The sequence below is a fragment of the Penicillium taxi genome, assembly GCF_028828555.1.
Source record: "Penicillium taxi strain IBT 34144 chromosome Unknown utg000004l_segment0_segment0, whole genome shotgun sequence".
Lineage (NCBI taxonomy): Eukaryota > Fungi > Ascomycota > Eurotiomycetes > Eurotiales > Aspergillaceae > Penicillium > Penicillium taxi.
The window spans coordinates 6,059,279-6,083,750 of record NW_026643206.1 but is presented as its reverse complement, the minus strand read 5'-3'; the positions used below and the strand labels follow the sequence as shown (position 1 = coordinate 6,083,750).

Here is a 24,472-nt window from a genome sequence, read left to right as displayed (position 1 = left end):
ATTTAGGTAGCTATGGTAAATATTTTCCAGAATTCATACTCGATTCATGTCTCTAATAGTCAAGTTGAAATATTGAATAAAACAATAGCTACTAGGATTGCTCACTATCGGAAAGAAGCATCCGCCTAATAAGCGCCAATATCTGCTGCAGCTCGAGCCAATGCCTCGTAGACCTTAGGCGGCAATTTGTATTTCACCATACCGGAAAAGATCATAAGATCTTTGGCCATACTGAGCAGTCGGTCCGCAAAGCCCGCGTGCATGTCAGTCTCATAGGGGCCAGAAGTTTGTCGCTGGCGCTCATTACCAATGCAAGCAATGCACCACATGATGACGTGCCCGACATTACGTGAAATAATCTCCGGGAAGCCAGAGAATGACTGGGCCGCACTCCGGATGAGTGGCATGGAACCATGTGCTTGTAATGGAAGAACACCCAAGAGGTCAATGGCCTAAAAAAGTTCATTAGCATTCAGGTACAGACATGAATGCGTGTATGCGCATATTGAAAACTTACATCAAGTGCTGGTGCCCACCGGCCGGCCTCAACTTCAATTTTGGCATCCATCATGCAGATAAGTAACCCGCAGGTGTCCCGCTCGACTGCGCGAATTTTCTCATAGTACATCGGCTTAGAGTTGTAAAGAATGAGCATGGTCTTTGCTAGGACGACGGGATCATCCACGCTCGTCAAGCTGAGACTGCTCTCTGGCTCCACGACGCCGAACGCATCGTTGGACGGGGGATTCCGAGGACGAAGGGGCTGCAGCTTTTGCATAGTACCACCCAGCTCAACCGCGATTGCGTCCGACAGAGCCCTATTGATGATTTCGATCACACGGTCATAATGCTCCGCCAGGTGATAAAGGAGAACCGCATCAGTGACCAGACCCTTATCATCTGCTACACCTGCAGCTTGGTCTGTAATGTTTTTCAAGAAGTCCTCTTCATCGGACAGCTTAATTAAATCCAGACGCTGCTCGATAATACCCTTGATGCGAGAACCATCGGAACGCATATCGCCCAGAAGTTTGGCGAAGTCTCGGGTCTCGAGAATAAACTCACGTAATGCCTCGTGGCATACAGAGGCTTGAGATTTGCCCAGAGAGCCTGGAAGGTCCGCGTTAAGACAAATCAGTGTAAAGTAATCAACGGCTGCCTCGACGAAACCAGTGCGGAATTCACGTGTGTATTGGGTGATGAGATACCCGAAATTGATCTGAGGGTACTGTTTGACTGTGAATGACACTGCGAATATATATGTTAGTGATTCTAATAAAATCCACGAAGAAGTTAGGAAATGCTTACAAACTTCCTCTCCGGAGACATAAAAGTCAGACACTCGCAAAAGACCATAGTATGACAGGGCAATTGCAAAGTGGACAGCTGTGACAGGAGCATAAGTTCCCAAATAAGACACGGCCTGTTCATACATGCCGCCCAAAATCTGGAGGAAGAAGTATGTTCCGTAGCCAGCAGTCGCATCCTGGCCCTTGGTGAACATTCTCTGTCCAATCTCACTGATATCAGTCTGAATATCTTCCAAGCCAAAGACATCGCCTGCCACTTCTTCAGCACGATCATCTTCACGAGCAAGGCTGAACTGCAACCAAGTCCAATCCTCAACAGTCTGGTTCACTCCATCATGGAGACGACGTCGTGACAAATCACAGCGGCCAATGATCAGGTAGCATGCCATCCGATAAGGGTCGACAGTGTTGTCTGGTGCGTTCCGAGAACGCTGTTGATACTCGCCATTGATTTTTTGTTGCAAATCTCTAGGCAGTCGGCGGTTCTGCGCGTAGGTGGTCATATAAGTCACGAATTTGTGATCCATTGACCGAAAACCAGGATCCTGACTGACATACTCGGCAGCCTCTTTGACAAAACCACAACGGAGAAGATAGTAGATCAGAATCCAGCAGTAATCTGAACCAACCAGCTGAAGCTCGGTCCCATCAGGTGCAAGGTCTTTCCTCGAGGCGCGCAGGCGAATGTAAGCCCGGATCTTGTTGATAACTGTCGGGATACCACCCAATTGCGCTTGGCGTGGGTTTTTGGCGATGCTATCTTCCATGTCGGCGTAGAATTTCTGTTCGAGAAATGTTCTTGAGCCCTCAAGAATCCTCTTCTTGAGATTGATGACCTTGCGGGAATTGTTTGATTCTTCGAGATAGTCATCAACAAACTGTCGCTCTTTGACTGCACCGGGTTCTGAGATGCTAGCAATGCTAGGCTTCTCACCCACCACCTTAGCCAAGGCTTGATATGCGGCGAAAAGCTGATGCGGGGACTAGAAATCCGGTTAGCAATGGTAAAAAAATGAAAGATAAGGTGTAGGGTCTTACATCGCCGCCAGTGCGAACTTCAACTTCCGAAAACTGATGGAAAATAGGGTAGGTTTGACCGCGTAGGCGAGCGACGTTCAGCTGCTGCACTTTATCGGCATACTGTCTCATCTTCTCACGCTGGAACCTGAGGTCAGGCGAAGAAGCACTCAGTCCTTCATTGCGCTCGGCGGGCTCTTCAAAGAGTTGTCGGTTCGTCATACCAGAGCCGGGTGTTCCAATGACAGATTTGTCAAGACCAGAGCGTCCAAAGACACTTCTGCGAGAGGCAGCAGGTCCGCTTGTAGCACCTGCCTGCTTGGACTGTCTTGCTGTTCGACCAAAAGCGCCGCGATTCGTGGCTCGCAGACTTCCGGAGTCCGTACTATCCTTTTGGGAGAGACCAAAATGTTCAAAGATTTTCTGACGTTGCTCTTCCCAGTCCATGTCCACCTTCTCTTCTAAGAACGTATCAAAATCTCTCTGGGCCCGAGAGAGACTCTCCGCAACCATCACCTGTCGGCCACGTTGCTGCATGTTCCGGAGGAATCTCTGGTTATCTGGATCGAAGCTGTCGATTTCTCGAGCAGCTGCTAGGGGTGCTTGAGGGTCAAGAGATTGAAGATCTCGGAGAGCGCGTCCTGGTGTAATACCGGATGATGCAAGTAGGTAATGACTATATTTGCCCGGGTTAGCAGTCAGCATCGTATAAGAAACTGGATTCCCAAAAAAAAAAAAAAAAAACGTTGGGCTTACGCTTTTGTTGTTGATTGATGGTCTCTGATCCCAGCTGAGCCCAGTTCCCTTGCCTTCCTGCGGATATCATCCAGGCCGAGCTGTAGACTGGGAACATTTTCAAAGTTACCGTTCTGGCCACCGGGAAGAGGTCGCTTCTTGCCACGCTCCAGTAAGCTGTTGAAAAATGCAGGCTGGGTTGTCTGAGTTGAAAGCCCGGCTTGAGCTGGACCGGGGTTGGCTTGCGATTGGGTCTGGCCTAGGGAAGACTGGCCTAAAAGTGAAGGCTGGGCGGGCTGTGGCTGAGCCTGGGAAGCACCGAAAAGCGAGCTTTGAGCTCCCTGAGTAGTCCCAAAGGTGCTAGTTCCTGGTGCACTTGTAGTCGCATTGTTCGTACCAAACAAACTTGAGGTCTGGGGAGCTGCTGATGCCCCAAGACCAAGACCGCCCCCAAGACCACCCCCTCCAAAGAGAGAGGAAGTGTTTGAATTCATAGTCGATGGTGCGAAATACTGTGCTATATTTGAAGTTTTATCCAGAAAGACAGGATTTATTAGAGTAACCGGCGTTGTGGAAGAAGCTTGTAAAGTGTGAGAGGTGTGGAGGTGGAGGATAAGAAAAAAAAGTGCGGTCTGCGCGATGGGAGGACTGTTTGGGAGATCAAAGTCGAAGTGGAAGCAGCCGTGCTATGCCAATCGCAAGAAAAAGCGGAAGTGCACCTGTCTCAAACGGGAGCAAGCTCACAGTCACGGATTCCAACGTCAACCAAAACGAAGAAAGCTCCTGCCCATGCGCCCAAACAATTCATTCCGGCCCGGATCAACAACGTTTCCGAGGAAATTCACTCGAGCAATTGAATTGCGCGACTCCTTCTGAAACTGAGATTATACTCAGCAACTTCCGTTACTTTTGTTAAATATTTCACGTTCTAATGCCTAAATTTCAGTCTAAACCCTTCCGCCGAGCGACCACAGCGTCATCGTCGCTTGGGGAACGACTTGGAGCACTCTACCGCGCACGTCTATCAAAACACCCTTTCATACTGTTCGGATTACCATTCATTGGACTCATTGTGGCAGGCTCATTTGCCTTGACACCTGCTGCGGCCTTGAGATATGAGAGATATGATCGGAAAGTCCAACAATTGAGTCAACAGGAAGTCTTCGACCTTGGATTGAAGGGACCCGACGGGGAAGAGGGAATCAAACGAAACCCACGCAGGAGAATTATCGGCAGTGAGCGGGAAGAATACTACGTAAGAGCTCAAGCTTCTTGATTTACAGCAGGGATTTTGAAAACTGAACGTTTCTTCAGCGACTCATGGCCAAGGACTTAGATCAATGGGAGCAAAAACGCGTGGAAAGATTCGAGGGCGAACCAGACGGACGACTGTGAATATCTTTGGCTCTACAAGAATAGGCACTAAGCGGGTAGGATGGTAGACCATTTTCCACCCGGTATGTGCACCAACTATCTTCCGTTTCCATCACATTAACCTCTTCCTAGAGTGACTGGTCAAAATTGGTCAGTTATCGTGGATCTACAAGACCACGTCCATCTCAGAAATATCAATACCTCCACATCTATGCCCCTCAGAGTTAAGTTCCGGCCATCAGTCTGCAGACTAGGTCTCAGCGCATCTAGACGGCTTTCCATGTCCCTTGCTTCACATCCTTGGCTGACAGTCATGTTGATCGGAGGGTCTGGAGACTTATGACATAATTCAAATCCCAAACAAATGGGCTTTTATATTTTTCCGGGGTTGGCTGTTTATTGTAGCATGACATCCCAGTTAAATGGTGGGACCATTCAGCCCGCTCGGGTCCTACCACCCGAGTTACCTCAGGTAAGTACGTTAGATGGTCCTAGACCCTAATATTATTATCTCAAATTCGAGGGTGTTTGTACAATAGTGTTAATAATTCAAATGTTGGTGATATTTTGAGCAGTGTAAAGATGAATCGAAGAGCTTACAGCTTCACTTCTAAAGTTACCAACTGACTTTTCTGAGCTTTGATGTGCTGTATATCATAAGTCTTGGAAGCTACAGACAGTATCTTAGGTATATGATCAAATTTCCATTCACTGGGTAATCTACTAATCTACTTGATGCTATATTCCATGTACGGTCTATAGCTCGGTATTAATAGCCAACTATAAACCCTCCTAACCCGATTGGGACCTTAATCAGCGATGATCCCCACAATAACGTCATAGTATTTTCCTGCGCCTTAATAATCATTTATATCAGGTTCTTGCTTCTATTGGCTGCCTCTTTTGGCTGGACTCTTCTCGTCTGCCCCTCGACAGTCCATCTTCCGATTCTTACGCAATCGACACTTTGGACACTTCGACTACGCTGTTGTGGTGAACTAGCTAGGATTCTCCCAGATTTTCCCCCAGATCCTCCGGATCCTCACAGGGACTTGGGGATATTATCCATCTTCCGTCTTACCGATCCCAATTGCACGACTTCTTCTATAGTCCCAGGCTTATGGTATAAACGGGTCCAGTTGTTCTGATACAGTTTTTTTGAAGCGCCGATCAGTCTGGAGCAAGACCAGCACTAGCCCATCATGACAGGTCCAAGGCGATCACCCACATCCCCGTGGGTACAGACTGCACAAGGATACTCCCACGATGTTAAGACCACTCAGCCTTACCACCCAATCCCGTCTTCAACCGCTGCTATGCATCACAATATGCTCTCAGGATCTAGTCCTAATTACTTCGGCCTCTCGGTCGACAACACCAGCAATCCTCCCAGCTCAAATCCTGGTCCGCATGCACAAAAAAACTGGGGTGCATTCTCAAAAGCACAGTCTACCCTTCCCAGCCCAAAATTACAACTCTACCCCGAGGCTTCCGTTTCAGAGGGTCTAGCCAGCTTACTGAGAACCGAGTCACAGTCCGACAAAAGTCGACATGAATCTGCTCTTCAAGATCACCGTGACCGGGTGACCAGTTGGGCTCAAGGGGCCTCAAGTGGACGTGGACTCGCCTCTCAAAAGACACCGATGGCTGCTTCGCTAGGTAAGTTATCATGATTATGCCTTCACTTATCAAGTATAAATCAATAACCAACAATTACAGAATCAGCTTACGACTCATCTCATTGGACTACGCCCGAACGTTGTGCTGAGTTTATTAAATCATCTTTGCGAAATGTCCTGCTACTAGATGTTCGTCCCTACGCTCATTTTTCTCAAGCCAACATCAAAGGTTCTTTGAATTTATGTATTCCTACAACGCTTCTAAAACGTCGGTCCTTCGATACTCAAAAGCTTGAAGCAACATTTACCAATGATGGTGATAAGCAGAAGTTTGCTCGATGGAAGGATTGTAGTACCATCATCGTTTATGATTCTGCCACCTCGGAAGTGAAAGATGCGGCTCCTCTTTTCAATGTCATCAATAAGTTCCAAGCGGAAGGCTGGACGGGTGAAGGGTTGATTTTGCGGGGTGGCTTTAAGAATTTTTCAATCCAATTTGCTGGGTTGATCTACCGACCACACGCTGAGAAAACAGATCCAACCCCCAAAAAACGGTCTCCCATGAGCATAAGCCTTCCCTCTGTGGCTCCTGTTGTCGGAGGTTGTGCTTTACCGGAGTCATCATCAGCAATGAATCCATTTTTCTCAAATATTCGACAGAATATGGATCTCGTAGGAGGTGTGGGCCAGGTTCCTTTGAAGCTGCCCGATGGTTTGACGGAAGACAAGCGACGAAAGCTTCCCACCTGGCTTCGAGATGCCTCTGACTCCAAAGACCAAGGAAGATTAGTCTCAAACAAATTCCTAGATTTGGAGAAGAGGGAATTGGAGCGCATGAGACAGGCATTGTCTTACGAAGCATCCTCAGGTTCTACTGGTGGCGCTTCAAAGAAATACCGCGTCGCAGGTATTGAAAAAGGTACAAAAAATCGCTACAACGATATCTACCCATTTGATCATACACGAGTTCGACTTGAAGGTATTCCCTTAGGAGGCTGCGACTATGTGAATGCCAATCATATAAAGGCCGAGTTCAGCAATCGCCGATACATCGCTACTCAAGCACCGGTACCTGATACATTCAATGTAAGTTGCTGACCCAGTTCAATTGACAACATTGACATGCTTGCTGACCCTGTTTTTTTCAGGACTTTTGGCGCGTTGTTTGGGAGCAAGACGTCCGAGTCATCATCACTTTGACTGCAGAACTCGAAAGAGGACAAGTCAAATGTCATCCATACTGGCAACCAGGTGATTATGGACCATTGAAGGTCAAATCATACACGGAGAAAAGAATTTTTGTGGAAACTAAAGACCAACGACCCAAATCATCTCAACCTCACTCGGTACCAGGCGAGCAAACACAATGCCCAGACGAGACCAATGAAAACCCAGTCATTATTGTGCGGCATTTTAGCCTTTACCACTCACATTTTCCCTTCTTACCTATACGGGATATCACCCAGCTTCAATATCCCTACTGGCCTGACTTTGGAACAACCTCTCAACCCACACATTTGCTGAATTTGATCGAACAGTGCAACAAAGTCGTGCGCTCCACCAGCAACCCCAGCTATGGTAGTCACGAGCCTGAACCTACCGGCCAGAGACCGATCTTGGTGCACTGCAGTGCTGGCTGTGGGCGCACTGGAACTTTCTGTACAGTTGATAGCGTACTTGACATACTGAAACGGCAGCGAGCGCAGGGCGCACACTCGGTGGAATCTCCCCAGTGGACTCGAGACTCGAACCTCGATCTGATTACTAAGACGGTGGAAGACTTCCGGACCCAGCGACCAAGCATGGTACAGAATCTCAGCCAGTTCGTGCTCTGTTATGAAAGTGTGCTTGAATGGCTTGTCTCGCGGGCAAACGAGGACAATACCTGATGTTGAATCCTTGACGATTGCAAATACCCCCCTCCCAAATGATTATATTCATTCTACTATTTCGGATATCATGTATCTTGCATTTTGAGGCGTTAGGTAGGGGGTTGAAGTTCGAAAACAAGAATCCGATTTCTTTTTGATAATCTTGCCACCCATATACCCTTACTTCCCTAGATATGGAAGAATAAGAGGCGCCCTTTCAGCTCTAATTCCATTTCAAGCGCAAACAGGTTTAAATAACAGAAATTAGTGAGATTATAGTGGGATTAATTCTGGATTATCACCGTAGAGCAAGGTCACGGGAATTCTGATTGTAAGGTTTGGAGCCTTGGAGCCTTAGAGCCTTAGAGCCTTAGAGCCTTGAATGAGGCTCCCACTTCCGTTGTTTCTGCCTGGATCCCAGGCCTCGACAGTCCGTGCGTTAATACTATAAAGATCCCACTTTCGTCAGGTGCGGCTGTTTACTTATTCGGGGTCAGTACTTGAACAATTGTTCTTTATACCCTTCATCCTGAGTCATCTCTGTCCCTTCTTCAACTTCCCTCTTTTCTTCTTCTTTTCCCTCTTCAAGTTTCAATCCCCACTCTCTTCCCCTTCTTTTTCATTCGTTACCTTCAGGACTCCACGCAGTAAATCGCCATGTTTCAGGATCTTCCAGTTGAGTTGATTCAGCTCGTGCTTCGGGAGTGTGATACAACATCGTTCATACAAGCAGCCAAATGCAGTCGCTTTATGAGAAAAATCGCAACCAGCAGCCATGATTTGATTTTGCATCAGCTTAATAAAACAGCTGGTGACAAAAGCTATCTTCATCCATCTTTCCTTACTTCTGATCTGGTTTCTATATTTATGGACCGTGCCAGAGAAGACCTGTGTGGAGCGGAGTTTAACTCTAGCTACGAATACATCAGATTCGATGCCACGAATCTATCCATTGACAGCCGTTCATCAGAGGCTCTAGTGGTCAATAGCCGCGCGTCGAATCTTGTGATAAACCCCTTCCGCACAGTTTCCGAGGAAATTTTGTTGACTTTCAAGGACCACCCAACGGTATACCTCTTCAGATTGGCAAATGGACTGCGTCAATTTTCTTGTCGGTTGCCAACCCCTGGCAGACAATTTGGCACTGTCGAAATTCTTCACACGTCATTTCAACACGAAGGGATTTATGTATTGTACCAGTTGCGGCCCTTCATAGATCAGCAGCTTGATCTCGATCATACCTTCGTCAAGCATGCAATGAAGTTTAACCCAAATGGAGGCATCTTTTTGGCATATCATAGATTTGAACTTCAGGGGACTCATGATGGCGAAAGGAGGTTGCAAGCGACTCATATTTATGGATTTCCACAACAACTTGAACATGAACCTCTAGCATTTACTGCTTTCAAAGATCAGAAGTTTGCCATCTCCTGGCAACATTCAAGCCATCCTCAAGATCATCAAGTCATTCTTTACTCTATGTCTTTCGAGAATGTAAATGATGAGGATGATGAGGAGGATGACGATGATGATGATGATGATGATGATGATGATGATGATGATGATGATGATGATGAAGAGGAAGACAAGGATGATGAGGATGATATGGATAGCCACGAAAGTACCCCTTGGTATTTGGACGACGAGGAAGAACATCAGATGTGGATTGATGCTACCGAGAACTATGATGAGACTGCTCGCCTCATCGTATCAAAATACGACTCTTTTATTCTGCAGGACTGCTTTGTTCCTCGCGCTGACGACATGGACGTCGATGACCAGGACAATTCTGACGAGTACATCTCTCACCAACCAGGACCTCCAGTCAAACTGAAATTCAATGACCGTGGACGCCAGCTATTGTATTCCCACAGAGGCCGTTCTCTCTACAGCTCCTACCAGATACTTCCCAGAGAGCTCCTACGTAATCCTCGAGCAACACCAGCCATCAAACCGAACAAATGCATTGTTCAGTTCTCTGAAGAACACCTACTGGAATTTTCGATTGGAATTCCCTTCTATTATACGCATAATACTGGCAGAACTCCCGGATCTCGATGCCACTGGGAATATCTTGCCGTTGGAATTGCGAAGCATAGGGTCGAGGATTGGACCGTGGCATGCATCTTGAAGTCCGAGGCCTCTCCTCGAGCCACGCATTGTACCCATTTGGATAATATTGAAAGGGGTAGACGATTGAACAATTGGACGGTCCAATTCCAGCTGGGAGGGTTTCGTGAGTCAATTACTTCCTCTGGGTCCATAATTGCCTGCTCGGAGGCGGGAACCCGAATTGCGATTGCCAGTTGGAAGACCGTGACCATCTGGGCTCTGGACCAGAATTATCTCGGAAATTCTTCAAGTTTGAAAGAGCCTTCTTCATCATATCAGGATTCATGGGAAACAGCTGATGGTCATGTCGAGCTACGCCCCGTCGTTATTCACCTTGATGCCGTATGCTCCCAACTGTTTTTTATGGACGACGAGTACAGTCTCAGAAATGAGAATGAGTTAATTGCTATAACTGATCGGGGTGTCATGCTCTTGCATTTGAACGCGGATACCGACATCAAAGATCCTATACAGATTGATGACTCTGCTCAAGGCCGTCAGCTGTAAGGATTGTATCTCTGCTCGCTGGTCGGTTACGGTGATTCCGTCAACATTTTTTACCGGTAGTCCTTTCGAAAATATCGAATTGACCACTGATTGCATTCATAACTCCAGCTTTATCTCATGCTTAGCTAGACTAATAACAACCTTGGAAACCTTGGAATTTTCGCACTCTGCAATACGCTAAATCCCTCACGGGAAACAGGGTATATACAACTTGAAAACTTGAAGAATGTAAAAAGGGGCCATTGATTCCATTTGCAATATACATATTACGAAGTGTGTTACTTTTCATCACCACCACCGGACACGGTGAGAAAGACGATAATCAAAAGTACCCACCAATACCTGATCGAGTAAAAAATGGTCAGTCAATTTCAAACCCGTCCTAGATCTCTTTAGCGGCAATGACTTACTTCTGGAGCATGGTCTTCTCCAGTGGCTCCTCGGGAGCTTGTCCATCAGGGCTCAAGACCACAGGTCGATTCAAATGCGGCTGTGTTCCAGGCATGCTATACACAGCCTCTACCCGAGGATCTGATGTAGTATTGATAGATAGAGCCAGAGACACATGATAAGCCTCGCTGGCCGGACCCAGATGAAGGCGGAAAGTGAGTTGGTTCTTATCATCGATCAAAGAGGACAGTGACGTCAAACTTCCACTCCACTGTTTAGGGTTGGTAGGTGTCACTGTGTAGAGACCGACTCGAATGAGATCATCCTGGTGGGTATCTGTGGGAGGATGGTAGGAGACGAGGTTGGATTTCAAGGATGCTGGGTCGTAAGTGACGTGTGCGAGAACAGAGGGCTGCGGAGCCCCAACTGGCCAGTATAGGATCTCGGACGAAATTGGATCAGCGATAACAGAGGCTATTATAAGTGAAATAGCCCCAAGTAGAAAAAGGAGGTGCATTTTGGGCAAGGAGGTGGATTTAAGAAGTTTGGTGTTCGATTTCAACGCCAACTTGGGAGTTGGTCCGTGCTTCTAAAGTGGGTCTCTTAGAAGTACATATACACATTCCACGATGTTATTACACTTCTGAAAGTTCAATATTGATAAATTTCAAGGTTGTAGCAGCTGTGGATCTAACTATTAATTCTAGTGCTTACTAAAGTTTATAGAATTCTTCTAAATCGTCATTGGCTGGGCTATAAAGCCATGAGATTCGCCCTCGACGAAGTGAAGACTCGAAAGAGCTTCTCCAAATAATAATTAACCTTTGGAAAGTCATTTCCTTGGAACCTTGCTTCTGGGGCTTATAAAACTTCGTTCATTGGGCATGCTACCTAAATCGTTCACACCGATAAGTTAAGATGTGAGCGGTGATGAATTCTGCCAGATTTATATCATTTACCCCACAGTAGTTTTGGGGAATGTTCATTCCAATTCATACTTCGCACCCAATGCTTGGTTTCTGATTATTCTAAAATCCAATAATCAGTTTAATCAGATCATCAGAATTCGGAGATACCTCTTTCTACTTTTCGTCCAGAATTCAAGAAACAAAACCGCAACAATGGCCTCGCTGCCTGAGAACTCTCGTCAGGCCTCCACTGACCTCCAGGAGAACTTTTCAGCTCACTCGGATTATTACATTGGCATTGATGTTGGAACTAGCAGTGCCCGTGCCTGTATCATGAACGCCAAGGGAGACATTGTGGGCCTGGCCCACCAGAACATTGGTCTCTGGCAACCAGAACACGGCTACTATGTAGGCTAAACCTCGCAGGATGGAACTAGTCTACCTTGTTACCAACTAACTCGCGTGACTAGGAACAATCCACTACCGATACTTGGAGTAGCGTCTGCATTGCCGTACAGCGAGCCATTCACGAGAACAACATCGGCCCCGATACAGTACGCGGCATTGGATTTGATGCAACATGTTCCCTAGCTGTTTTCAATCACGAAACCAATGAGCCAGTTTCAGTGACAGGGCCCAACTTTGATACGGACCGCAACATCATTCTCTGGCTGGATCACCGCCCGGTCGACGAGGCCGCCAAAATCAATTTCATTAACCACCCTTTGCTTCGATATGTCGGGGGTACGATTTCAGCTGAGATGGAGATTCCCAAGGTTCTGTGGCTGAAAAATCACATGCCTGAGAAGCTATTCGATAAATGCAGTTTTTATGACTTGGCAGATGCCCTCACACATATTGCTACTGGAGGCGAGAAACAGCGCCTCTGCAGTGAGGGTATCAAACACGCATATGTACCTGTCGGTGCCGATGGGAGCGTGAAGGGATGGGACATTGATTTTCTGCACGGTATTGGTCTAGCTGAATTGGCCGAGGACAATTTCAAGCGTATGGGCGGAGTTGATAAGGTAGTGAGCCTTACGTGCTGATGGTGAACGGTTCAACTGACGTCTTTCACTAGAATGGTGACTATCTCGGTGCTGGAGAGCTCGTTGGTTATTTGTGCGAAAAGGCTGCATCAGATTTGGGTCTTCCGGCCGGAATTCCGATTGGCAGTGGCGTGATCGATGCATATGCCGGTTGGATTGGCACCGTCGGCGCGAAAGCCAACTTGAGCCCAAACGAGTTGAATGGTGATGTGCCCAAGAATGACAAAATGCAGGCATTTTCTCGTCTTGCTGCAGTCGCTGGAACCTCAACTTGCCATTTGGTAATGTCTCCGAATCCTATCTTTGTCAACGGTGTCTGGGGCCCATATTCAGACACTATTATTCCTGGATATTCCATGTCTGAAGGTGGCCAATCTGCGACGGGAGAGTTACTTCAACATGTCATCAATACACACGCTGCCTTCGACCACGTCACCACTATCGCCGAATCCCACAAATCCAATATCTATGAGTATCTAAATCACCACCTGAATAAAATGATGGAAGAGCAACAAGCCCCATGCATCGCATACCTGGCACGTCACTTCTTTTTCTATGGTGACCTATGGGGCAACCGATCCCCAATTGCAGACCAGAGCATGACCGGGTCCGTCATCGGTCTAACAAGTGACAAGACCATCAACGGACTCGCCATCCAATACTACGCAACCCTAGAATTCATCGCTCTCCAAACGAAGCAAATTGTCGACACGATGAACCATGCAGGCCACAAAATCAAATCTATTTTCATGTCAGGCTCGCAGTGTCAGAATGAGATATTAGTCAATCTTATCGCATCGGCCTGTGACATGCCCGTCATAATCCCACAATATATTCACGCCGCCGTATGCCATGGCGCAGCTATGCTGGGTGCAAAGGCCGCCAGCGCCGACAAGCATGGTAAGACCGAGGACTTGTGGGCTATTATGGACCGGATGAGCAAGCCTGGAAAGAAGGTGATGCCAACAGTAGAGGTGAAGGAGAAGGCTCTCCTGAAAGCCAAATACCAAGTCTTCTTAGAACAGTGCTTTAGGCAGCAAAAATACCGTCAGCTGGTTAATGAGGCCGTCGGTGACTGGGTCTCGACTTAGATCAATACTTACCTAGGTAATATATTAACGACAATTCCATATTATTTTCGCCATAAAGTAAGTAATATGCTAATTAAATACGGAACTGTCACATCGTGAATAACCTATACACCAAGACTAATGATCGTCACTAGGTTTAGCTCCTCCTCAATACCTAGGTACACTCAGGTACTAATATCTTGATTCTTGATATGGGTTTGTAAGAAAAGCTGCCCAGGTGGGGCACCGATCTGTGTACCATATTTAGTATGTGGATAATTTGCCTAATCAGGTCTAGCGTAATCTCGTTTCCAAGATTCAGGATGATACATCAGATCGTCTGGAGTATTTTCACATCTGGGCAGTCAAAAATTTTGGTGGCACCTAGCCGTGGAATGTGCCTACGTACATAATATAGGTCTGCTTGAAACGACCGAAATAGTGCGGAATAATTCGCATTTCGCAAGTCAATAGTTTTAATCGCAGTTAAAAAATACCAAAATCATCTAGTCTAAGTCGGCCAAAGTAACGATAATAGATACACAATTATGTTCAACTTCAAAAAATAAGCATATTCACATATCTCCCGTTCAAAGATCCACGCAGCAAATATTAAAAGATTAAAGATCAAGCGATTTAGGAAAACACAAAGCGATATGGTCATAGGTAGATGCAAGACATAGAAGCGCTATGCAAATGAAAGGTGCTATGATGGGGCATAGAGCGAGACTTCAGGCTTCTCTGAAGTATTAATAAGCGATACCAGCTGGGCCTCGGCCAACAGTGTTGAACTTTGCAGAGTAGCTGTTGCCGAGAGCAAGGGTGTCGAATCGATCAATTCCCATACTGTCCAGGTTGCTGTAACCGGACAAGTAGAATCCGATCACCAGGACCAGGTAGGTCAGGACTAGGATCGATCCCTTGAAATAGTTGCTCTTACCTTCACTTTGGACGTTTGACAAAAGGAATACACACAGGATGACAACAATCATATCCCATCGAGGGAAGATAAGACTAGTAGGAAATATGTGAGTAATACGATCTTGAAATAGGGCAGAGAGTGGAAATAACCTGAAACTATGGCTCACAAGCTGAGCAGGGTCAATGGAGCGGGTGTAGAAGGAACTGAAGAAGACCAAAGCTGGGATCTGCAGCATACAGACTTGTAGAGCGTATGCTGAACCGATCTCCATGGACAATGCAATGTTACCATTCATTGCGAACGAAATGGCGTTCTATGCGACATGTCAGTACTTTACTCGGTCGATTTCTTTCCCGCGGATGAGTTAGTATCTTCTGCTTACCAAAAATTCAGTCGTGTTCGGTACTAGAGCGAAGAGCGTGATGCCAAGGAACTTTTCATCGATATCCACACTTTCAAGCACCACATCGACCGTGTCGACGAGAATTTCTGCCACAATTGCATAAAGAACCGTCGCTCCAAGAAGAATAATGGAACTTTTAGCTTTGCTCCAATTTGGAGCATCATGTCCGCCGGGGGCATGGGCAGACTCCACGGGAACACTCTCTTCAGCATTTCCGGAAGCCTGCGTGGTCGTAGGCTTGCGACGCCGAGCATCATCACGAGCAGCTGTTGCGGCTGCTGTAGCCACAACCTCCGTGACCCGGCGCACGAGCCGTTCGTTGTCCTCTCCCGATAAACCCTGGATACCCTTGATGATAGACCGATCGTCGTCTGCATTGCGCGGGGGAACGAGGTAAACACTATCAACTAGCGAATCGCCATCATTCTGCTCTGTGTTCCCATCCAGTCCAACATCTATGAGAGACTGTCCAAGGATTCGCTTGTACAATGGAGATTCGCGGATCGAGTCCTTGCGGCTTGGAATGGCACCCGAGGCTTCAGGGGTTTCATTCACGGTGAACTGCCGTGGCTCATGGGAAATCGAGTCTTGAACAGTGTTGTGAACCTTCTTTTCCTTCTCTTCGGATTCGGACCAAATAGTAGCAGCGTGGGTCCGCAGTGTGAACAAGAGACCGATACCGTATGAAAAGAAAAGGAAAATGGCGGAAAAGAAAACGTACGGCTGGACAGCTTTCTCATAGAAATTGTCCGACACCGAAGTGCTCTGACTGAAATAGCACTGGCGGCAATCTCGATCGTTTGAGCCTACACATGCATGGCAATTGAGCTCGTGCTGTTACTCAACTGTTAGCCGATATTGCAATAAAAAGGTGAGTCAGAACCAAGGCAAGCTTACACTACCATAGACCTCGTAGAAAAGGGTAGGACCGAGCGCGGCAATGATGGCAAACAGGAGCATCGTCGAGGTGACACCGGCGGATTGCACATTGAACCGCTGTGTCTTACGATGAATGGCACCAAAGCACATAGATAATCCAGGCAGGAAGAGAAGGCCTGCCAAGATACTGCCGATGATACTTCCTTCAACGAGGTGAGCTTTGCCCTCTGTCAATGCGACACAATAGAGGTACACTTCTACGATTGTAGAGAAGAAGGCATTGATGGTGGCACCGACGCCCATTGAGGACTGGGCCGAGATTGAAGCCACAGCCTGGCCGATGAAATAGGCCAAGGGAATGATTGAAAACAATGCAAGAGTGAATATGAGTCCAGGATGTGTTAACCAGGATTCCACACCAAGGAACCGTGAAAGAAAGAAATAATCGGCAATCACAAAGAAGACGATAACAAGGAGATTAATGAAAAAGATATTTGTTCCATCAATTGTATACTTCCAATACCGTGTTCCAGCAGCTCGGTAGGTGCAGAGGAGAATAGAAGGTGACGAAGATCCAGAGCTGAGTCTCGCATAGGACGAATCTGAATGGAATGACAAGGCCAGAGGATGGCGTCGTAGGTGACTAGCGAGGATGAGTGTCACACGACCCATTGGAATGAAGAATACTAAAAGCCAGCAGATAAGCGACACCACAAGCATCAACGGTCCCACCAGGAAATAGAAGAACGCGAAGAACACCACGCGGCCCAGGGTCCATTCGCCACGGCCGAAAAAGCGACTTTTAGTAGAGACATATTGGGAATCCTCTCGTTGGCCTCGCTGAGGACGTCCCAGGAGACTATCCTGCTCGCCCGCAGAGTCAACGCTATTGCGCCGGCGCCCAACGAGCGATCGATCTCTGCGGGGGCCGAAGAATAAACGGCCATATTCCAGATCGCCATTTTGCCATTGTTCATATTCGCTGATACTACGGCCCTCCCCTTCGTCCTCTTCGGCATAGACTGCGTCGCTTTCGAGGAGCACAAAAGATCCAAAGGGATAAAGTAGATAGCGGGAGAGTCCAGAGAATACTCTTGCATAGGCCAGGGCGCTAGGCGAATAAGAGAAAAAGAAGCATGCAGTTGCAGCCAATAGAGCAGCCAGTGCCAACCACCATCCAAAGCACAGGGACCACAATAGGTTGAAGATATACAAGAATGGGCTGACATGACCACCGGGAGATGAATGAATATCGCCCTCTGCGGTTTTTTCCACCGATCGGCTCTTTTTGTACACGGCAGGCTTCCAAATCCTGATTCCGAACGGATGAGTCTGATTGATGGCTGCCTGTCGATCCTTGAGCGTCATGTCGGCATCTTCCTCACTGGTTACGTCTTCATCTATCTCCTGAGATTCATCAATGATATCTGCTTCACTTTCTGAATCCGATTGTTGCAGGGAATGAGAGTCACCAATAAATTCCACGCTGGGCTCCCCGATGTCTGTAGCGCTTATATTGTCCGAATCCAAGCGCTTTAGTGGGCTGGGATGTGTGCTAGTTCGTCGTCTCAGAGTAGAGCTCATAGGACGGACTCTCGGTGATGGTGCGGTGCGAGCATGCTGGTAAGCAATATTTTGGGCCTCCTCAACTTCCTTAGCATCGTCATCTGTGGAAAATCCCTGTCTTTTATGGGGCACATGTCGTTTGGATGACATACGGGTCATGGACGGTTTCCGTGGCTTGTCAGGAACGGTGGGAGGTAAAAAGCCGGGTGTAGAGATGACGTCTTGGGTTTGCGTTTCTTCGTTGCGTGCTTCAGATAATTCGGAGGAAAATGAATCCAGAGTGCCTGTCCGCGGATTTAGCACATGTTTGTTTTCGAGGGTTATACTTATGCCCATACCGTAATTTCTCGGTGCAGAGGACCTCACAGGAGGCGCTGAAGAACTGGCATAGTCGTCTGCGATACCCGACCTAGTTGGGCCGGTGTTATCTGAATCTCCTCTATCGCCAGCCATCTTTTTTTTCGTGTTGAAATCCAGAATAAGCAAAACAAAACAAGTAAAGTGTAAGATCGTCAGAAGTGGTTGACAGCAGCAGTTACATGGCGGGGAAAACCAGCTGCAACAGAACAATCTCTTTGAGCATCAGCTGAGATGTGTATGAAGGATGCAGGCGACGGTGCAAAGAGCGTGCAGTCAAAGAGCTCCAGATGACCCGCGGTTCGATTAATCCCCACCAATCAGATAGTAAACTGTCTCTGATTCGCTGAGCCTTATTACTAATGGAGAAAGTGGGTAAAAGATAATAAACAACTAAATACGGACCTTCCGAGAGATGCATAGTTAGTTACCTTTCGGCTTTTTATTTGACTAAGATAATTCCTCTGATAAATAGTTATTTAAATAGCTATTTGGTTAGATATTTCCAATCTCAGATTCAGCCATTCTGAGCTCTTTCTCTACCCATGCAGAGATCTGAAGGTAACACTTCAACCCTTTATCTTCAAAGATTCCTGCTTTCTCCACACCTTCGCTCACACCCATTGCTTGCCCACCTCTGCTTTGCTTCTTTATATATCTCCTTCTAGTATTCTATTTTGTTTCATCTCAAAAGCTTGTCAGCAATAATGACGCATTCTATATCGAATGGATCGCCGAATCTCATTCCAGCAGAGCGCAAGACACTGATTGACAGTCATTAGTATCTGAAGAATAAGGAGAGCAATGATGCCTATTGGCACCTGATTAGTCAAGGTGGAATCCAAAGCTCGTAGTTGATAATCATCCACCTCTTCTTCCGCCTCCTTGCGCCACCTTTTCTCTTTTTGTTTCGTAACGCTTGCCCTCCTTTATTGCGCCCTTTATGAGACTTCAGATCTAAATCATTTTGTTCGCACCACTCCCTAACCTCTTTTTCAGTAGACGGTCGCGGATTAAATCTGATACCGGAGGCGATAGGAGCTTTTAGATCTTGAAAATCATCTTCTGCTCGAAGTGACCAGATCAGCTCTGATATCGTTCCGGTGTATAGAGCTGTAGTCCCGTTTAGGAAACTTTCCGCAGAATGGCCGCTTACAGCGGCTACCGAATGTGATGCGACACCCCGTATCTGTTTCTTAATATATACAACGCCCTTCAATGCTCCACATCGTAGATCTGTGCTATTAAGTGGTTCTGGGATACCTACTAGAATTTCCATCTCTTGGACCATGTTTGTATGCTTCTTGTTGCTGATGGTCTCTCAAAATCCAGTCGGCGCCGGGCGGCTATCAAGTAGACCGCAAAACAGCGGCCGATCACGATGCTTAGAATTCCACTGAACCCGCTTGTCGTGGTATTTTGCTATAGGTGAGATAAGCTCGCCCCTGCCCCGTGGCGCAGTGCTTGGATAATTAAGAGCTTAATTATTCACTATCTAACTATTTAAATAGTTAACTACGCATAAATAAATACTGATTCATCATTTTTGATGCCTTGTTGATGCCTGAGGTTTAAGGTCACGTTTCCACAGGTCATGTGTTTTGGTTCCCGCAGCTTCGAAGCTCGTCCAGCTCCGTCGTTGATGTACCCCATTGCAACATCATCTTTCAACTCTCACCCTTCATCTTTCCATATAACTGGACCTATTTGGAATCAAAAGCGGAACTCTTCATATACAGTCATACTCGATACAACACATCCAAACCCTTGAAATTGTCCAGATAGCGTCATTGCTTACCATCAACCATGGCGTTGGACAATTACTACCGCAATAAGATTGAGGGCATGAAGCTTGAAATCATCCAGGGCCAGGCAGTTCTACGAAGGTTAGAAGCACAGCGCAATGATTACAACTCGCGAGTGCGTCTCTTGCGAGAGGAGTTGGGCTTGTTGCAGCAGCCTGGTTCGTACGTCGGCGAAGTAGTCAAGGTCATGAGCACCAAAAAGGTTTTGGTCAAGGTACACCCAGAAGGGAAATACGGTATGTGAAGCAGTCATGCATTATCTGGAGGAATATACCTTTCTAACTACCTTGGCTCCATAGTGGTCGATATCGCAGACGGCGTGGATATTTCAAAGCTCACCGTGGGAAAACGCGTTGCCCTTCTCTCAGATTCCTACAAGTTGGAAAAGATGCTGCCATCCTCCGTTGATCCCCTGGTCTCCCTCATGATGGTGGAGAAGGTGCCTGATAGTACATATGATATGATTGGTGGTCTAGACCAACAGATCAAGGAAATCAAGGAGGTAATCGAGCTCGGTCTCAAGCACCCCGAGCTGTTCGAGTCCCTGGGTATTGCGCAACCTAAGGGTGTCCTGCTGTATGGTCCTCCCGGTACTGGAAAGACGTTGCTGGCTCGAGCTGTAGCCCATCACACCGACTGTCGATTTATCCGTGTGAGTGGTTCGGAGCTGGTGCAGAAATACATCGGTGAGGGAAGCAGGATGGTGCGAGAGCTATTCGTCATGGCTCGTGAGCATGCCCCAAGTATCATCTTTATGGACGAGATCGACAGTATTGGATCCAGCCGGATAGATTCAGCAGGAGGTGGTGATTCGGAAGTGCAACGGACAATGCTGGAGTTGCTTAATCAACTGGACGGCTTCGAGCCGACCAAGAACATCAAGATCATTATGGCCACCAACAGATTGGACATTCTCGACCCAGCCCTGCTGCGACCAGGACGTATTGACCGCAAGATCGAGTTCCCTCCGCCTTCGTAAGTCATTCTTGGGACTGAAATTCCAGTTGATGTTATTTTATTTGATACTAACTATATTTCTCTCTCCTCAGTGTTGAGGCTCGTGCCGACATTCTACGGATCCACTCTCGATCGATGAACTTGACCCGTGGTATTAACCTTACCAAGATCGCGGAGAAGATGAATGGTTGCTCCGGAGCCGAACTCAAGGGTGTCTGCACGGAAGCAGGCATGTACGCACTACGTGAACGACGAGTGCACGTGACACAGGAAGACTTCGACCTGGCCACCGCCAAGATTCTCAACAAGCACGACGACAAGGAAGTTGCAGTTTCGAAGTTGTGGAAATAGACTTGGCTCATGACATGAGGGGGGATTTGTGCATAGGGAATGATCAATATCCTGTATGACTAGTATCTAATCCTACCCTAATATCTTGATCCTCGGAATTTACATCCCGAGAATGACCCCCTAAATACTCACCCTGAAAAAGTCTGGAGAAAGAAGCAATACTCCCGCCTTGATCAACCTTGCAACGTGTAGCGTATATTATCAATGATTGGCTTCCCCCGCGACTCCACGACTCCAAGTGGACCACATCCTGCACTGCCCTCGAGTTGGATGTACGGCACAGAACTGGCAAGAATTATCAAGAATTGGCTTGGCTGTCATCCCTTTTATCTTGGCGAGACTATTGAAGTGGCGCATATCTACCAGGGGGGACCTGGAGCGGAGTGATAGAATGATAGCTACCTCTTGGCCAAGACCTTGGCATTGAAGTGATCTCACCTAGACACAAAACTTTTAGTACAAGAAACTATGTACATTGTGTATCAGAATGCCAGATAAACTCCTTTTTGACTTGGCGCAGATCTCCCCAGAGTGAAGGAGCGTCTTGGCAGTCTAGATCAGAATCAGAATCTCTATTGCCGAGTTCTATCTAAGATTTTATGAAAGAGCTGAGAATCCCATTTTCCTATGTTTGATTATCTTAAAATTTGAATAGTGAATGTCAGATATTATTAGATTGAGCTGTAACCCATTGGACCACGCATCCTTCTACCAGATGTCAAAACCATAACAAGAATAAAGAAAAACTAACAAAGAATTCGAGAACAAAGTGGATCAAGCATTGACTTAAGAGGATAAAAGGGCAGATCAGTGGAGATAAGTTCAGTTAGTTAGTTCTGGATTTAGGCTGGATTGACTGGGTATATAAAAATTAGGGTAGGATTTGCAGGAGTAATAGATACTTACCCAGTACCTGGCTTTAATCTGCCTATAGTCTTAATCCTTACATTCCTGATATCATCCATGTACCTTGAAAGTACTTTCCACTCAACATGCCATGCTGGCCCCACCTCTCATCTGACGTTCTTCGGTGTATTTTTTAGGCATTTTCCATACATCAGCTTCCGTCCTTCCCTTGTTTAATGATTATATTCTTCGTATTATAAAAAGGCATCCCCGGATCCTGCAGTCTGAGTCTGCATTAGTGTACATTCTTCGTTATTTCTCATTATCATACTTATGATATATACCTAGGTACTAAATACCTACTTTATTTCTTACTTACTTCCTTTACCTACCTACCTACCTACCCAAGTGCTATTTGGTGATCTGAATTATAATTTGATCTCATATGATCTGCCCATCAATTGTCTTTTATATATCCACCATTAAACATTTCGAATTAAAGGTCCCTCTGTGAATCCTGAATCTCTCACCTCTCTCTAACGCCACACAAACTTCCTCACTTCTTCAGCACGTTAAAGATGTCTGCACTTGGAGTTTGGCTGTCTTCAAACAATATTGGAGATGATATCGTGTACCGCCAGAATATCAAAAACTATGCCTCTGATATCCACTTTGTTTCTTTAGAAGTGAAAGGGCCAGATCTAGCGCCAACAGTACGCGAGCTGACCCCGGAGACAATCATCGAATATGTCGATTCTGGAAGCGGAACACTAAGATCACAAGCTCCTCTCGAGCATCTCTTGACCAACGGCCTTATTCTTGATCGCATGGCACCATACCTTCAGGCTCCGGACTTGATGGCCTTGTCGGCAACCTCACGCGAGATCCATGCCATTATAACTAAGACCCCTTATGTCTTCCGCCATCTCGATCTTACCCGTTGCCGGAGTGCATCGCTTCGATCACAAAGATTATCATACTTGCCACGAATAAAGTCAGATTCACTGGTGGATTTTGATGATAATGCAGATGAGGAATACTCAGCTCCGATACGTCACATATTTTCAAGTTTAGAGAAACAATCTATTCTGCAAGATATCCGGACCCTGATTCTGGATGGACTTTCCGTGCCCGCCAGGATCGTGAAAGATATTGTTGAAGGCACAAATGTCAAGATTCTGTCCATTCGGCAGTGTCCAGACCTAAGCCATCACCAGCTTAGGCAAGTTATTGAGCATGCTGTTAGACCAGAACGCCCGGAGGGTACTCCAAAATTAAAGGGAATATACTTCTTTTCCAGTCCCAAGAAGAACTCACACGCGCCGAAGCCAAGAATCCACGACTGGTGGGCATCTCAGAAATCTCGCAATCTTAGAGCTGCTCCAGACTCATCGAACCGGGAAGCCGAGCGAGGAAAGCAGCAAAATGAGTGGTATCGCGCTTCTGGAAAAGTTTTGAGTGGAATAAGCCGTCCAGCAACCAAAGAGTGGGCATATACTCTACAAAAATGCGAGGGTATTATTGCATTCGATGCGGTGTTGTGCCGAGGATTGCGACATGATGTCAATGCCAATACTACAGGCCCGCCATTGGAACCTGCATTGGCTACTGTGGCTCTGGGGCCTGGGGGCTGCGATGTATGCCACAGCTCCCCTGAGGGGCCTGAAATCTGGAGCCCATCAGCCGGTACCCAGTTTCCATTGCTGAACCCTGTACCTTTGCATTTGTCTAGTGTATTGGTGGCTCAGGATCCAGAATTTATAAAAGGGCAGCAGCCATGTCTGAATGCTCGTTGCATTGAGTGTCTGGAAGGCTGGTGCAGGAAGTGCAATAAGTGGATCTGTTCAAGTTGTCTGCCAAACCCCGTCGAAAGTAACACACAATCAATAGCTCATGCGGTATGTCAAGGGATCACAGGAAATAGACTATGTAAAACATCATGACTGACTTTGACTCTTAGCCATCTCAAAGAGGAGTCAGCGAAGACTGTTCAGAATGTGGGCCGACGGTGAGTATTACAACCAGTACATGTCTATCACTCTTTTATATTCTCTGACTCGTAATTTTCTCCAGTGTGACAATTGCAAGGTGGATACCATACGTTCTTGCCAAAGCTGTGGAGGCGGGTTTTGCATGGACCACGATATTGGAAGCAACGCTTGCATGGTAAGTTCGCGCGAGGAATACAAAGAAATCAACTAACACGGGAGCAGTGCCGTGCATGTAATGCTATAGCCATGAGACCCATCATAGGCCTGCACCATGGCGGATGGAATCCTCGAATGAACCGCCAACATCCAAGGATGTAACTACGCTGTAACTATTTAAATAGTTAATGAACAATTAAAAGATTTCTAAGCTTGAATTAGCTAAGCGTAGTTTAATACGTGGGGGGAGCATTCCAGAAGTTCCCATGGATTACCC

General features: G+C 46.7%; 10 protein-coding genes across 10 annotated transcripts; 7 read left to right on the top strand and 3 right to left on the bottom strand.

The window, feature by feature from the left end:
- Positions 1-125: 125 nt before the first annotated feature.
- Positions 126-3,556, bottom strand: nic96 (linker nucleoporin NIC96; the record flags this gene model as incomplete). Its single annotated transcript, XM_057209813.1, has 5 exons — positions 126-452; positions 518-1,248; positions 1,309-2,293; positions 2,349-3,003; positions 3,084-3,556. 5 exons carry the CDS (start codon positions 3,554-3,556, stop codon positions 126-128), a joined length of 3,171 nt encoding a protein of 1,056 aa, XP_057063587.1.
- A 437-nt stretch (positions 3,557-3,993) lies between these two features.
- On the top strand, positions 3,994-4,457 carry N7495_007161 (cytochrome c oxidase assembly protein COX16; the record flags this gene model as incomplete). Its single annotated transcript, XM_057209812.1, has 2 exons — positions 3,994-4,317; positions 4,377-4,457. The coding sequence occupies 2 exons, from the start codon at positions 3,994-3,996 to the stop codon at positions 4,455-4,457; spliced, it is 405 nt and encodes a 134-aa protein (XP_057063586.1).
- Positions 4,458-4,842: 385 nt separating this feature from the next.
- N7495_007160 (uncharacterized protein) lies at positions 4,843-5,433 on the top strand (the record flags this gene model as incomplete). The annotated part of the gene is made up of 2 exons (XM_057209811.1): positions 4,843-4,908; positions 5,314-5,433. 2 exons carry the CDS (start codon positions 4,843-4,845, stop codon positions 5,431-5,433), a joined length of 186 nt encoding a protein of 61 aa, XP_057063585.1.
- Positions 5,434-5,638: 205 nt separating this feature from the next.
- On the top strand, positions 5,639-7,944 carry ptpA (uncharacterized protein; the record flags this gene model as incomplete). Its single annotated transcript, XM_057209810.1, has 3 exons — positions 5,639-6,095; positions 6,156-7,141; positions 7,204-7,944. The coding sequence occupies 3 exons, from the start codon at positions 5,639-5,641 to the stop codon at positions 7,942-7,944; spliced, it is 2,184 nt and encodes a 727-aa protein (XP_057063584.1).
- A 639-nt stretch (positions 7,945-8,583) lies between these two features.
- Positions 8,584-10,545, top strand: N7495_007158 (F-box domain protein; the record flags this gene model as incomplete). The annotated part of the gene is made up of 1 exon (XM_057209809.1): positions 8,584-10,545. One exon carries the CDS (start codon positions 8,584-8,586, stop codon positions 10,543-10,545), a length of 1,962 nt encoding a protein of 653 aa, XP_057063583.1.
- Positions 10,546-10,823: 278 nt separating this feature from the next.
- Positions 10,824-11,452, bottom strand: N7495_007157 (uncharacterized protein; the record flags this gene model as incomplete). The annotated part of the gene is made up of 2 exons (XM_057209808.1): positions 10,824-10,887; positions 10,956-11,452. The coding sequence occupies 2 exons, from the start codon at positions 11,450-11,452 to the stop codon at positions 10,824-10,826; spliced, it is 561 nt and encodes a 186-aa protein (XP_057063582.1).
- Positions 11,453-12,056: 604 nt separating this feature from the next.
- N7495_007156 (FGGY-family carbohydrate kinase) lies at positions 12,057-13,983 on the top strand (the record flags this gene model as incomplete). Its single annotated transcript, XM_057209807.1, has 3 exons — positions 12,057-12,251; positions 12,314-12,874; positions 12,925-13,983. The coding sequence occupies 3 exons, from the start codon at positions 12,057-12,059 to the stop codon at positions 13,981-13,983; spliced, it is 1,815 nt and encodes a 604-aa protein (XP_057063581.1).
- Positions 13,984-14,711: 728 nt separating this feature from the next.
- N7495_007155 (calcium/hydrogen antiporter) lies at positions 14,712-18,185 on the bottom strand (the record flags this gene model as incomplete). Its single annotated transcript, XM_057209806.1, has 4 exons — positions 14,712-14,976; positions 15,034-15,197; positions 15,267-16,121; positions 16,185-18,185. 4 exons carry the CDS (start codon positions 18,183-18,185, stop codon positions 14,712-14,714), a joined length of 3,285 nt encoding a protein of 1,094 aa, XP_057063580.1.
- A 1,710-nt stretch (positions 18,186-19,895) lies between these two features.
- On the top strand, positions 19,896-21,202 carry N7495_007154 (proteasome regulatory particle base subunit RPT6; the record flags this gene model as incomplete). The annotated part of the gene is made up of 3 exons (XM_057209805.1): positions 19,896-20,130; positions 20,194-20,869; positions 20,944-21,202. 3 exons carry the CDS (start codon positions 19,896-19,898, stop codon positions 21,200-21,202), a joined length of 1,170 nt encoding a protein of 389 aa, XP_057063579.1.
- A 1,424-nt stretch (positions 21,203-22,626) lies between these two features.
- N7495_007153 (uncharacterized protein) lies at positions 22,627-24,334 on the top strand (the record flags this gene model as incomplete). The annotated part of the gene is made up of 3 exons (XM_057209804.1): positions 22,627-23,946; positions 24,122-24,214; positions 24,302-24,334. The coding sequence occupies 3 exons, from the start codon at positions 22,627-22,629 to the stop codon at positions 24,332-24,334; spliced, it is 1,446 nt and encodes a 481-aa protein (XP_057063578.1).
- Positions 24,335-24,472: the final 138 nt, after the last annotated feature.